Source organism: Megascapheus bottae, chromosome 16 (genome assembly GCF_031878675.1).
Source record: "Megascapheus bottae isolate mThoBot1 chromosome 16, mThoBot2.hap1, whole genome shotgun sequence".
In the NCBI taxonomy this organism is placed as follows: Eukaryota; Metazoa; Chordata; class Mammalia; order Rodentia; family Geomyidae; genus Megascapheus; species Megascapheus bottae.
This window is the reverse complement of record NC_143524.1, coordinates 45,262,078-45,275,569: the sequence shown is the minus strand read 5'-3', so window position 1 is coordinate 45,275,569 and position 13,492 is coordinate 45,262,078. Positions and strand designations below refer to the sequence as shown.

The following is a 13,492-nucleotide window of genomic DNA, read 5'->3' as shown; positions in this document are numbered from 1 at the left end:
AAGCACTCTACCACTAGGCCACGTTCCCAGTCCCTTCGTTCTCTGTTCTTCATACAGTGGACTCGGGGGAAGTGAGACTGGGGCTTCTTAATGTAAGCACAGTGAACACTTGGGATGGCTTGGAGATCTTCTCTAGGCAGGAATGTGGGGGTTCTGTCCTGTGTACCATGCAGACTGTGTCTGACACAATTTGTCTCCTCCTTCCCGGACCTCTGCTGAGCTGGGCATCCACAAGGCTCAGCCTGGTGCCCAGGCTACCACTTCTTCTTTACTGCTGAGATCAGGGTTTACCCTCCTACACCCCACCCCTGGCCCAAGCTTATTGGCTCATTGGCTTTTCTGTTTTGATTTTTATTTTTATTTTCCAGTCGTAGGGCTTTGAACTCTGCTCCGGGGCACTGTCCCTCATCTTTTGTGCCCAAGGCTAGCATTTGAACTACAGCTCCACTTCTGGCTTTTTGTGGTTAATTGGAGATAAGAGTCCCATAGATTGTTCTGCCTGGGATGGCTTTGAACTGTAATCCTCAGATCTCAGCCTCTTGGGTAGCTAGGATTATAGGTGTGAACTACTATCATTAGCTCATTGGTTCATTCATTCATTCGAAACATTTGTTAAGTGCCTACTAAGTATCAAGGAAAATAAGCAGAGAAGGAGGAGGCAGTTTGTCATGGAGACTGTGGAGTCTGCTTGGGTCCAGGTACACGTGGAAGGATCTGCAGAAGGGAAGGGCTGATATGTGTTGGTGACTGTCATGGCTGGAGCCAGGAGGGCACACAATGAGGCCTCCTCTCACCCCCCACTGTGCTGGCAAGGAAGACTGGATTATCTGTGGGTCATGTATGTCTCTCCACCCCTAGTCAGAATGTCCCATCTGGAGACACACACAGGGATGTCACAGGCCTGTGACTCCTGCAGTGGAATAGTGCCCAGGGTTTTAAAGACTAAAGGAAGGCAAGAAGGAGAGAAATCAGAAAGATGAACGGAAGAGAGGGAGAAGCAAAACCTCACTGGAGGCTAGAGGTGGGGGAGTGCTTTGGGTTTCAATTGTGAGGGGTGAGAGGAAGGGGAAGTGGCCGGAGGAATGACGGTTGGAAGAAAGGATGGAGAGGATGGTGATGCAGGGAGAAGGAAGGGCGGGGCATGGCTGAGCATTCCAGGAATGTGGAGGACGGTGCTAGACCCCCCCCCCTTTTTTTCTTTTGGTTTTTGGTCAGTTGTGGGGCTTGAACTCAGGGCCTGGGTGCTATCCTCAAAGCTAGCACTCTATTACTTTGAGCCACAGTGCCGCTTCTGTCGCAAGACTGCTTGCTCCTGTTCTCAGGTCTTCTCACCTGAGTACAGGGTGGGCAGTGCTAGCTCCTATTTATTGATTCCCTACTAGATAATCTGTCTGTCTGTCTATCTATCTATCTATCTATCTATCTATCTATCTATCTATCTATCTGTCTATCTATTGCTATAATGAATGTATTTCTCAGTGCAGAACTCAGGGTTTGCACATGCAATACAAGTGCTCTACTTGTTTTTTAGCAGTCTTGGGCCTAGGCACTGTCCCCGAGCTCTTCAGCTCAAGGTTAGCACTCATCACTTGAGAGCCACAGCGCCACTTCTGGTTTTCTGGTGGTTAATTGGAGAGAAGAGTCTCATGGACTTTTTGTGTCTGGGCTGGCTTTGAACCATGATCCTCCTATCTCAGCCTCCTGAGTAGATAGGATTATAGGTGTGAGCCACTGTGTCTGACTAAGTGCTCTACGATTTAAGACACTTCCCCTATCTTTTGTTTGTTGAACTATGTCTCACTGACTTTCTCTGAGGTTGGCCTTGAATTTGAGACCCTCCTATCTCTGTTCTTCAAGTAGCTGGGGATTACAGTGTGCCACCTCACCCAATTATTATTATTATTATTTAGTTTGTGGTACTGGATATTGAATCCAGGGTCTCATGAAGCACCAAGACTTTATATTATCCCTATCTAATGCGATGGAGGACTGATGGCATTTTATCCTCCAGACAAAAGAGAGTGAGCCTCAGAGAGAATTGGACCTGACCCATGGACATGCAGGGCCCAGGTGGGGTCTTCTTGTGGTTTCTGGGCTCTTTTCTTCCCTTTCAGCCCTCCCTTCCTGCCTGTTGATCCTCCGAAAGGCTGGTCAGGCGTCTAGGGCCGTCTGGGCTCTCTGCTGTCCAGCTGCCAGCCTGCTGAGTGAAGTTTTTCTTAGCATTTAGTTTTCATATGTCTAGTTTCACACGTTTGCAGAAAGTGGCCCATGCTTCTTTAATAAACTCTCCCCACTTCCCGTACCACCTGGTGGCTCCCCTTTCCTCACTCCGAACCTTCTGAAAAGCCTCAAATATGATCATGGCTAGGAAAATGAAGAGGAAGGATGAGCAGGAAGCTTATCCGCTTAGAAGCCTGTGGGGTACGGCTGTGGGAGGGGAGTGTTCAGAGCCCAGGAGCCTGCGATTAGGCCAGACCAACCTCTGCCAGACCCCACCCAAGCCAGGCCTGAGAGAGCCATGGTGGGCTGTGAGCAGGCATATAACAGAAGAAGATGGGGTTGCCAGAATCCAGGGTCTTCCTCCCAAGCCTGCTTCTCGGGCAAATCTCTGAGCCAGTGAATGAAACTGTTCTCCCCATCCCCAAGGCTTTGTGTTTCCATCTGGGAACTGAAGCAGGTGGTTCTGGGACGCCAAGAGATCTGTGAGATGGTCTGAGAGGCAGCCAGGGTGGGAGCAAGCAGGCGCGCGGTGACGCTTTGTCCCTGGGGCTGTGCCATGCGCCAAAGCAGACAAGCCATACACAAATAACTCTGCTGCCAGGGAGAGGGTGAGAAGGGCCCTCAGAGCCTCTTTGCACCGCTGCCACCTGCTCTTCTCGCCTTTCTACTCCCTGAAGGCGGTTCTCACACCCAGCAAAGTGGGTCAGAATGTAGGGCGGCTGTGTCTGAGGGAAAATGGCCCCTTGTGTGCTCTCCACCCACCCAGTGGTGCCAGGACTGCTGCAGGGCTATGGGTAACGGGAGTTAGGGAGCTGAGGACATCTGTGTCCAGATTACATTAGTTCTAGCTGGGGATTGGTGGCTCATTCCTCTAATCCTGGGTACTTGGGAAGCTAAAATCTGAAGATCATGGTTAGAAGCCAGCCTGGGCAGGAAAGTCCATGAGTTTCTTCCAATGAACCAGCAAAAAGCTGGAAGTTGAGGAGTGATTTAAGCGGTAGAGCACCAGCCTTGAGTGAAAAAGCCAGTGGAGAATGCCCAGATTCTGAGTCCAAGTCCCAGTACCAACACAAAACAACAACAACAACAACAACAAATGAAATTCCTGCTGTTCCGGCTGGTCAATTTTCCCTCTGTCCAAATGTCCAGGACTCTCTTCTGGGTGTGGTCCAAATTCCTTAGTCTGGCATCTGGGACTCTTCAAGGATTCCTCCTTCTACCGTGTTAGCTCAAGGCTAGACCTCTAGCCATCCACTAGCTTACCTCCTTTCTGGGGTGGGGGGGCACCACGGACACACACCAGCTCATAGCCGTGGCTTACTGCCTTCCAAGCACTCACTGGCCTCAGTTGCCCTCTCCAACCCCCCCCACCTGTGGTATTGGGTGTTCAGGATTCTCTTCATCGTAGCTTGGCACCTGTGGATCACACCTGTAATTCTAGATCTGGGGTTGAGGCTATTTTGGACAGAAAAGTTCACTACATCTATCTCTAAAACAACTAGCAAATAGCATGGACAGAGGCATGGCTCAAATAGTAGAGTGCTGGCCCAGGAACTGAACTGGGGCTTGAACTCCGTGATTCATGCTCTTGCGTATACTGAGCCACTTCTCTAGCTGCGTGATTTTTTTTTTTTTTTGGTTGGGATAATGTATAGAGGGGTTACAATTACATTTGTCAGGTAGTAGGTGCATTATTTCTGGCACATTGATACTCCTCATGTTTTTGTCCCCATTTCCCTCCCCCACCCACTTTTTTTGTTGTTGTTTCTTTTTTTTTTTTTTTTTTTTGGTTAATTGGCAATGGAGTCTCATAGACTTTTCTGCCAAGGTTGGCTTCAAACTGTGACCTTCCACCTTTCAACTTCTATGAGTAGCTTGAATTATAGGCACTCAGCTCCTTGCTCATGTGTGCGTGTGTGTGTGTGTGTGTGTGTGTGTGTGTGTGTGTGTGTGTGTTGGTCATGGGACTTGAACTCAGTGTCTGGGTACTGTCTTTGAGCTTTTATTTATTTTTTTATTTGTTTTTTGTGGGTCATGGGGCTCAAACTCTGGGGCCTAGGAGCTGTCCCTGAGCATTTCCGCTCAAGGGTAACCCCTCACCCCTGAGCCACAGCCCCACTTCCTGTTTTCTAGTGATTAATTGGAGATAAGAATCTCTTGTTTTTTAGTGCCCAGGCTGGCTTTGAACCGAGAGCCTCAGATCTAGGATTGCAGGAGTGAGCCACTGGTGCCTGGTTAAAGTTTATTTTTTATTTTTTGCCAGTCCTGGAATTTGAACTCAGGGGCTGAGCACTGTTCTTAGACTTTCTCAAGGTTAGAGCTGTACCACTTGAGCCACAGCACTACTTTTTCTATGTATGTGGTACCAAGAAATCAAACCTGGGTCTTTGTGCATGCTAGGCATGCACTCTACCTCTAGGCCAAACTCCTGACCCTGAGCTTTTATTTTTTTAATTTAATTTTTATTATTTATTTATTGTTTAGGGTTAGCATTCTATCACTTGAGCCATAGCTCCACTTCTGGCACTTTCTGAGTAGTTTATTGAGCGTCTCACAGACTTTCCTGTCCAGGCTGGCTTCTAACAATTTTCAGATCTCAGCCTCCTGAGTAGCTAGGATTACAGGCATGGATTACATGCACGAACCAGCAGCATCTGGTAGTATGGGGGTTTTTATGGAATATAAAGTTGTGATTGGCTTTGCAGTGTAGCCTAGTGGTAGTGTGCTTGTCTAGCATTCACGAAGCCCTGGGTTCAAATTCTTGGTACTGCATAGCACAGAAGGAGCCAGAAGTAGTGCTATGGATCAAATGGTAGAGTGTTAGCCTTGAGAAAACTTAAGGACAGTGCCTAGGCCCTGAGTTCAAGCCCCAGGACTAGCTAAATAAATAAGTAAATAAATAAAGTTGTGCTTGTGCCACATGTACTATTTTGATTTCAGTCTTAATATTCGATCGTAGGTATTTCCTGCCTTAGGAAATCTATATTATGATTTTAGTGCTACATAACATTCTATCATCATTAGCTATACAAAGCAAAATTAAAAACTCTGCTCAGTGCTAGTGTTCACACCTGTAATCCTACCTACTCAGGAGGCTGAGGATTGTAGTTTGAAAATAACCTAGGTTGACAAAGTCTGTGAGATTCTATCTCTAAAATAACCTGCATAAATGCAGAACTGGAGGCATATCTCAAGTGGTAGCGTGCCAAGCCTAGCAAGACTGAAACCTTGAGTTCAAACTCTAATACTGAAAAACAAATCTGTCTTGTGGTTCATCTGGGTTCACTGTGCTGCAGCCCTGTTGTTGACAGGCGTAAAGGGGCTCTAGAAGGTCTGATGACTCACAACAGCGGAAGAAGACTATGAGTGTCAGAGTTGACAAACAGATACTCATGAGACAGAAGGGCACTGGGGCTCAGTGGAGAAATTTACTTTCGGGTTAGTGGGGAGTTGGCCTGCCAATCTTCTGCCACCTCCACCCTACTGCAACCAAAAAACAGCATCAGGAGGCTGCACAGTCACTCACCACAACTTGTTTGGTTAAGGCATGTTTTGAGTTGGATTGTAAACATTTTAGTATTTGCAACCTGCAATTCATTTTACACTGTAACACATACACACTCATCGGAAATACAAGTTGCACTAAACACTACAACGTGTGTGTGTGTGTGTGTGTGTGTGTGTGTGATGGGGCTTGGACTCTGGGACTGGGTGCTGTCTCTGAGCCCTTTAACTCAAGGGTACTGAGCCACAGCACCACTTTCATTTTTTCTGGTGGTGAATTGGAGATAAGAGTCTAATGGTTTTTAGTGCCTGGGTGGCTTTGAATTTCAATCCTCAGATCTCATCCTCCTGAGTAGCTAGGATTACAGGCGTGAGCCACTGCACCTTGCCCATTCTCAACTTCAGAACTCTACACAATATATTTTTTTATATCGCCAAGATTGTGATAATTTCTTTTTGCAGTCATAGAAAAACGCAAGCTGGACATGAGTGGCTCATCTATGTAATCCTAGCTACTCAGGAGGCTGAGATTTGAGGATCACAGTTTGAAGCCAGCCTAGGCAGGAAAGTCCACCAAGCTCTTATCTCCAATTACTACCCAAAACCCAGAAGTGGAGCTGTAGCTCAGGTGGATTGAATGCCAGCCCTGAGCAAGAATGCTAATGGACAGAGTCCCGGCCCTGAGTTCTAGCCCCAGTATCACTATGTGCACACACACACGGGCATGAGGAACCAAGTAGAAGCAGGTAAATGCACCTGGTCTCACAGTGGGCCTGTCGAACTTCACAGGTCTGCCCACGTTGGCTAGTCCCATATATCCAGAGAAACAACACTGGTGGAAGTAGTCGTATGTGTTATACTCTGGCCACCTGAAGTGCCTGGCTTGCATTTTCTATTCCACTCTCTTCCAGTCCATTAAAAACCAAAACAACAACAAGTTGATCTCATTATCAGTCTACTGGGTTATGACTGTGGACCCAGTTCAGTCCATGCCTCCTGGAACACCGGGTACACCCAGGCCATAGTGGATTGGACCAGGGGTGGGCACAGGGGTGGACACGTGGCCGAAGCTGACCAATCAGATTCCTCCCCTGGGACTTTGGAATTGGGCCATTCAGCCAGTTAGCAGCGGGAAGCTGAGCGAGAAGCAGAGTAGAAACAAGGTTGGAGAGTGAGTCACATGCAAGCCAGGAGGATGGAGGAGCAGAAAAGCCCTGAGTAAGCAGAGAGAGAGAGAGAGCTAGTCCTCAGAGACAATGGAGCAGCCGCACAGACAGCCGAGCAGCTGGGAGAACATGCAGCCCCAGAAGGAGAGGTGGACAGAGGGAGCCACAGCCTGAGGTCCCGATGGCTTCCCCGTTCCTGCCTTCAGCCTCTGCTCGTCCTGCCTGCGCATCCTTCCCGTGAGATGTTTTTTTGTCTTCTAGTGAGCTGGCTTCCCTTGCTTTCTATTACTTGTCTCTGGGAAGCCTTCATCAGCCAGAATAAGGGCAGTATGTCTCTTTGGGGAAGCCAGATTGTGGGGGTGTAGACAGATCTGGAGTCTGAACCAAACCCCATGTCCCATACCTAGAAATTGCTTTTTAACCACAAGCTTGGGCAAAGCCACCGATGTGGTATTGTACATGTGGGGTCCTGGGAGACTGGGAACCCTCCACAGAGACCTCTTTTTTTTTCTGATATTGTTGGTAGTGGGAAGCTGACGGGGTTTCAGAAAGGACTTAGTGATAGGATGGATGTGGGCTCTGGGGACAGACCACAGGTCGCCTCTCTGAGCCTCACTTTCCGCATCTCTGAAATGGGACTGTTGTCAAGACCAGCAGTGTTCTGGAAAAATACTTGAGACGTGCCTGGCTAATGCAGCAGCTGTTGTTTAAGGAAGCCCCCGAAGGGGATGGCCCCACTGCTGATTAAGTTAAAGGCAGGACATTTCCCCACACCCACTGTTTCCTGCCCCTCAAACACCCTCACTCTGCCCCACCTCACTCTTTGATTCCTTCCTCTTCCCCTCCCCATTCCTGTCCTCATTTCCCCTCTATTCTGTTATGTTTGATGTTGATTGAAAACACCTGCTTTAGGAAAACAGCACAGAGAGAGAGAGAGAGAGAGAGAGAGAGAGAGAGAGAGAGAGAGAGAGAGAGAGAGAGAGAGAGAGAGAGAGAGAGAGAGAGAGAGAGGACCAGCCTTTGGTGGCAGGTAATAGAACTAGGTCTGCATCCTGACCTAGCTTCTAGCGTCTCTACGTTCTTGGGCAAATTACTGCATCTCTCTGAGCCTCCAGTTAATTATCTTTAAAAGAGTGATTATAATATCCATTCTGCTGTGCTGTAAGGAGAAAAGAGAACTAATTTGACAAATGTTAGCTCTTCTTCCTCCCTGCCCCTTTCCCTTCTTCAAGATTCTTCTTCCTAGCTGGGCACAGGTATCCCCTTGGCACCCCATGTCCCACCCAGTAGCCACTGGGTGGCTTTCCCTGACTTCGGGCTCTCAGGCATCTGGGGCTTCTGTTCCCCTCACACCCTGAGCTCCAGTAGGCTGGAGGTGGACCAGAGCTTGGAGTCTGCATGTTGTGGGATCCCTGGTGCCCCTGCATAGACCTGGGCCCAGCTTAACAGAGCCACTGGTTCAGCTGGTGTGGTCCGTGTTGTTTTTTTTCCTCTCACTTTAGCAATCACACCCCAGCCAACTGTGGCATCTTCACACTCCCAACACCGATAAATATTGATGAGGAGAAGAACCAGGGGGCCCCTAGGGAGGAGGGAGAAGACTATGCCAAGCTCATCTTCACAAGCAAGGCTCAGACCCATCTGTGGTCCCTGAGGGCCCCAGAAGTGGAGGTGGGGAGCAGAGCCAGGGCAATGGAGGCATACCCAGAGCCACCACTCCACCAGCTTGGAGGGGAGGGGAGGGGAGGATGGCTCAGGCGGCAATAGTCCTACCTGGATGTTTATAGACCTCTTGCTCCTGGGGAAGGATTGCAGCGGCGGGGTGGGGGGGGAGTCACAATTCTGTCACCCCTCTTTCTGTGTTGGTTCCATCTTGCTCTGCTTGTGCCTCCTCTTAAATCTCTCTTTTCCATCTTTTATTTTTACACCTGCATCTCTTCCTTTTCCTCCTCTCCCCTTCCCCTCCCTCTTTCAGCACCTCCCCTCCCCGCTTAGGCAGCTTTCACTTTTCTTCTCTTCCCTCCCAACAATTATTCTGAGAAATTCTGGGTTGGATGGTGGTGAATCGGAACGGATACAGCTCGGAACACGGCAGGAGGATGTGTGGAAGGCAGATGTGCTACTGGGACAGAGGCGTGTGCCCTCCCTTGGCATTAATTCATCAATTCATTTATTCACCTGATAATTGTTGAATGCCAGCCACCTGCCATTCCTAACATATCTATTGAATAACAGTTAGGTTTGCCATTATGAGGGTCAGGGATGGAGACACTTCATTTAGTTCTGGTAGAGCAGGTGTGCTAGCAGAGGTGGGGAGGGGGCAAACAGGCCTGAGATAAGCAAGGCATGGTGGATGTTGGTGGAATCCTACCTACTCAGGCTGGTGTGATAGAAGGATGGTGGTTTGAAGCCAGTCTGAGAAGGACATTTTGTGACACTCTTATCTCCAATTAACCAGCAGAATGCTTAAGTGGTAGAATGCCAGCCTTGAGTGAAAAAGTTCAAACCCCAGTACCAGCACAAAACACACACCACAAGCAAAGCCTGTGGCAGGTTGGCTGGGGCCAGGTGGGTGTGGCTGCAGCATCATATAAAGCAATGGGGAAAGCAGCTACCTGGAAGAATCCCAGTGGGTAGAAAGGGCTGGGGCTGCTGGAGAAAGGCTCTGAGGCAGAGATCAGTCACTCTGTTGAGTTGACAAACAGCAGCAGTGACCAAGAGTGGAGTGGCAGGGGTTAGGGAGGTGATGCTAGAAGAAGGCGAGACCATATCTCAGAGGCCTTGAGGGCCCCTGAGGCTTTTCCTCAAGTGAGACTTGCAGACTCCTCAGGCCTCCTGTGTGCAGAGTCCACCGCTGGGGGCTGTGTGTGTCCTGGGAGGGTTAACAGCAAGGATGGCGGCTCTGCGGTGGTATATGTGGGCAAGGTAAGAGGCTGCTATGCTGGCTCCCGTTCCACTCTGTACATCTTTCCAGGCCTCTTCTGTCTGAGATTCAACCTCTGGGTGGCCTGTAGCAGCTTCTCTGGGCAGAATGTGCTAACCCTGGCCTTGCCTCTCTTTCTCTCCGCAGTGTGTTCAAGAAAGCAAGCCCCAATGGAAAGGTGAGTATGTGAGGCTGTGCACAGCTCCTCCCTGGTCCAGCCCACTCTTGTGGGCTGACCGAGGGGGTGTCTCAGGGGAAAGGTACAGCTGTCATTTCCTGTTAGAGGGAAACACAGCTCTGTCCTCAGGAGCTTCCATCCAAATCAGGAGTGGGGGGGGAGCTCCCTCCCTCCTTCTGGAAACTTTCTGTCCAGACTTCAGGGAGCCTCAGCTCCAGCTAGGGACGGATGGCCTGTTGTCAAGAGACTTCAGTGTAACTGTGAGAAAGAGTTCAAGCAATCAACAAAAGGCCGCAGAGGAAGTAATCTTCCTATGTGAGAGGCCCTGGCGTCACCTCATTATCCACAGTGGCTGCCAGAGCCCATGCCCTTTCCTTTTCTCCACAAGCCTTAGGCTCCATCCTGTTTTGTTGTCAGTTCAGCAAATAGATATTACTGGCATCATTCTTTGCCAGGTCTGAGGTGGCCCAGAGGGGACTGGGTAGGCGGAGATGAGTTAGACTCAGTGCTCAGTCAGATATCCAGGACTGGCATAGATCATTTACTTCCATGTAAAGGACCAATGTGAGATATAGGGATGCCTAGGGACCTCGGAACCCAGGTGGGTTCAGGCATGTCTAATCAGGTAGGATCAGGCATGGCTTCTAGGAAGGATTCATTTCCAAGCAAGGGAAGGTGAAAAGAGCCTTCTAGGTAGGAATGTAAAATTTGAGGCATCTCTGGAATGGGGCAGCTGCAGGGCTGGGCCACAGCAGTCCTGTGCGCAGGTGTAGGAGTTCACATGGCCTGGTTATGTGATTAGAACCAGCTGTGCTTCTACCGCCCATTAGTGCCCACAGCAGACATCACTAATCATCCATTCCTGCTTAGATTCCGTCTCCATCCAGGGTGGCAAACAGACCTGACTAATCAATCTCACGTTCTGTTTCTAGTGAAACTCATTTTCATCATCCTTATCCTCCAGGCGCAGATGAGGAGCAGTTACAGGGTTTTAATACGGGGATGTGGTTAGATTTGCATTTTAGGACAAACAGTGTGGCTGTTGAACAGTTGAACAGTTGAGAAGGAAAGTTCCACCGTCAGCAGGGGCTGATGTGCTCCTCCAGGATAGGGGGAAGGGCTGTGGAGATGGAGCAGGGGGCTTGAAAACTGGAGCAGAGCTAGAATCGCCAGGACTGACAGATTGGGAAGGAGTACTGAGCATCCAGAGTGATGCTCTGGGTTCATCATGGGTATTGAAGGTGATTTTCTGGGTGCATTTTTTTTTTTGCCAGTTCTGGGCTTGAACTCAGGGCCTGAGCACTCTCCTTGGGCTTTCTCCAGGCTCGAGCTCTACCACTTGAGCCACAGCACCACTTCCGTTTTTTTCTATGTCTGTGGTATCGAGGAATCGAACCCAGATCTTCGTGCATGCTAGGCAAGCACTCTGCCACTAGGCCAAACTCCTGGCCCTCTGAAATACCTGTAGTGTGGCTCCAGAGGAGGGAAGTAGCTCTTCAATTCCTCAGTGTACCATAAAGCATGTCCTCACAAGAGTGGTTCCCTGCCACTTTTCAGGGAGGAGATGCTGAACAGCTCAGAGCCAGCACCTGTACCCATCGCCCACCCTGTGTACCCAGCCCAGGGGTCTGTCTGGCCCCATGGTGGAAAGACTTCCCCAGGCCTCAATGTCCTCATCTGGAAAGTGGGAACAACAGTAACTGCTTCCTCGGGTTTTGGGTGGAAGAGTTACTTGGAAAACTTTCCAAAGCCTTAATATACATACTAGGGTTAGGATGACGAGCCAAGCCTTGGGTGCAATTCCAGCAAGGGTCCTGGTGGGTCTAGAGCTCTTAGAGGCAGCTGTGGGTGGGCTTTCCTCTCGGGCAGAGCCAGTGCCTCCTGGCCTATTACAGCTCCTAATCTCCCCTGTGCCTCTCCCCAGCTCACAGTCTACCTGGGAAAGCGGGACTTTGTGGACCACGTGGACCTGGTGGACCCTGTGGGTAAGTGCTGAAGGGCCAGGTGGAGTTGACGGTACTGGCTCAGGCCTCAGGGAAGAGTTCTGGTCTCCAGAGGGCCCTCTAAAACTGCTGACGTGATTGGGATGAGGCTGTGCTGATGGTGCCATAGGATACAGGCTGACTGTGGGCCAGGCATGGTGATGCTCCCCTGGGATCTCAGCTGTAATCCAGAGGTGGAAGTAGGAGGATCACGGTCTAAGGCTGGCCCAGGCCAAACTGCTAGACCCTATCTGTAAAACTCTGTGTGTCTCCAATGATAGAAGCCCTGAATTCACTCCCCAGTACTGCCAAGTAAATAAAAGGCTGAAGCATGGCTCAGGTGGTAGAGCACCTGCCTAGCAAGTACTAAGTTCAAACCACTGTACCACGAGAGATTTAAAAAGACTTATTAGTAATAGATAATTATCCCTGAGTTTATTTTTGGAGAGGAGAGGCTTGATAACTCACTCTAGGTCACAGAGTGAGTAGGCAGAAGGGCTTGACTCAAGTTCTGCCTCTGCTGCTTCCCCATGCTAAAGGGCTTGTGAGTTTTGGAGCTGGCCTCACTTATATGCAGGTCCTGCTAGAGTTTGGGGGCAAGGACTTGTCTAGCTCAGGACTCCCCACTCTGTCACTGCGGGCATGTGTTTGGATAGTTCTTTGTTGGCGTGGTCTGTCCTTCGGTATAGATAAGTCCAGCACCCTCTGCCCGTTAGATGCCTGCAGCGCTACCCTGCTCTGACAGCTTGCCAAATGACCTCTTGGGAGAGAATCTCCCCTGGTTCAGAACTATCCTTCTTGCCAGAGGACAAGGAGCCCATTGTCAATTAAGATAACACGAAGGAGGTGGCAGACTGGGAAATAGCAGCTGGAAACTGCCTGCGGCCAAGTTCAGAAGAAGACACTGGAATCTGATCTTGGTTCCAGAGAGAGTGGTCTCTCCCTTCCTGTCCCTGGGGGCTGTGCAGGGACCAGCAGGCAGGAGTGTCCTGTGAGGGGACGCTCACAGCTCTATCTGGGGACAGTATTTGGTGACTTCAGAGCCCTTCCTCTCTCCCCTCTCCCTACTGCCAGTTGACTTCTTTCTGAAGTGGCTTCTCAGAGGAAGTGAGTCCATATTCTGGTATTTGCCTGTGGTCAGCTTTGAGCTGAAGTTTCCAGAGGGTTCTGATGCCAGGGCTGAACAAAGTCATCTGCCTAGTTGGAACAGTATGAGAGGCCGAGGCAGAGGAAGGGCAGGAGGGGACCAGTTTCTCTAGTGGGCACCTGCTTCATGCTGGGCTCAGCCACCCAGAAGGCTCTGGGGTACTGTCTGGGGTTGATCCCATGATGCACAGTGAGACGTACTGTTTACCAGACACTGCCCTCTAGCCGAGGTTCCTGTTTTTAGCCACCCCATCAGTCCTAGTCCCCTGGCCTAACTCGTGTGGACATGTTCCATCATCCCTGGCTTTCTTCTATTGGCCTCCAGAAGATGTCCACCGGAAGAGTGAGGAGGCCCCAGGGTGGGGTCGGGTAC

The 13,492-nt window shown here is 49.9% G+C and overlaps 1 protein-coding gene across 4 annotated transcripts in view; it reads left to right on the top strand.

Annotated features, from left to right (window-relative positions):
* The window catches only part of Arrb1 (arrestin beta 1), a 73,539-nt gene that overhangs the window by 40,911 nt on the left and 19,136 nt on the right, over positions 1-13,492 (top strand). For 2 of the 4 annotated variants that reach the window (XM_090348430.1, XM_090348431.1), the window contains exons 2-3: positions 9,961-9,991; positions 11,916-11,976. In XM_090348430.1, coding sequence (XP_090204556.1) covers positions 9,961-9,991; positions 11,916-11,976 — 92 coding nt within the window. Of the gene's footprint in view, positions 1-6,812; positions 7,128-9,960; positions 9,992-11,915; positions 11,977-13,492 lie in introns of those variants that run through there. The other 2 variants (XM_090348428.1, XM_090348429.1) reach the window with 2 other exon arrangements.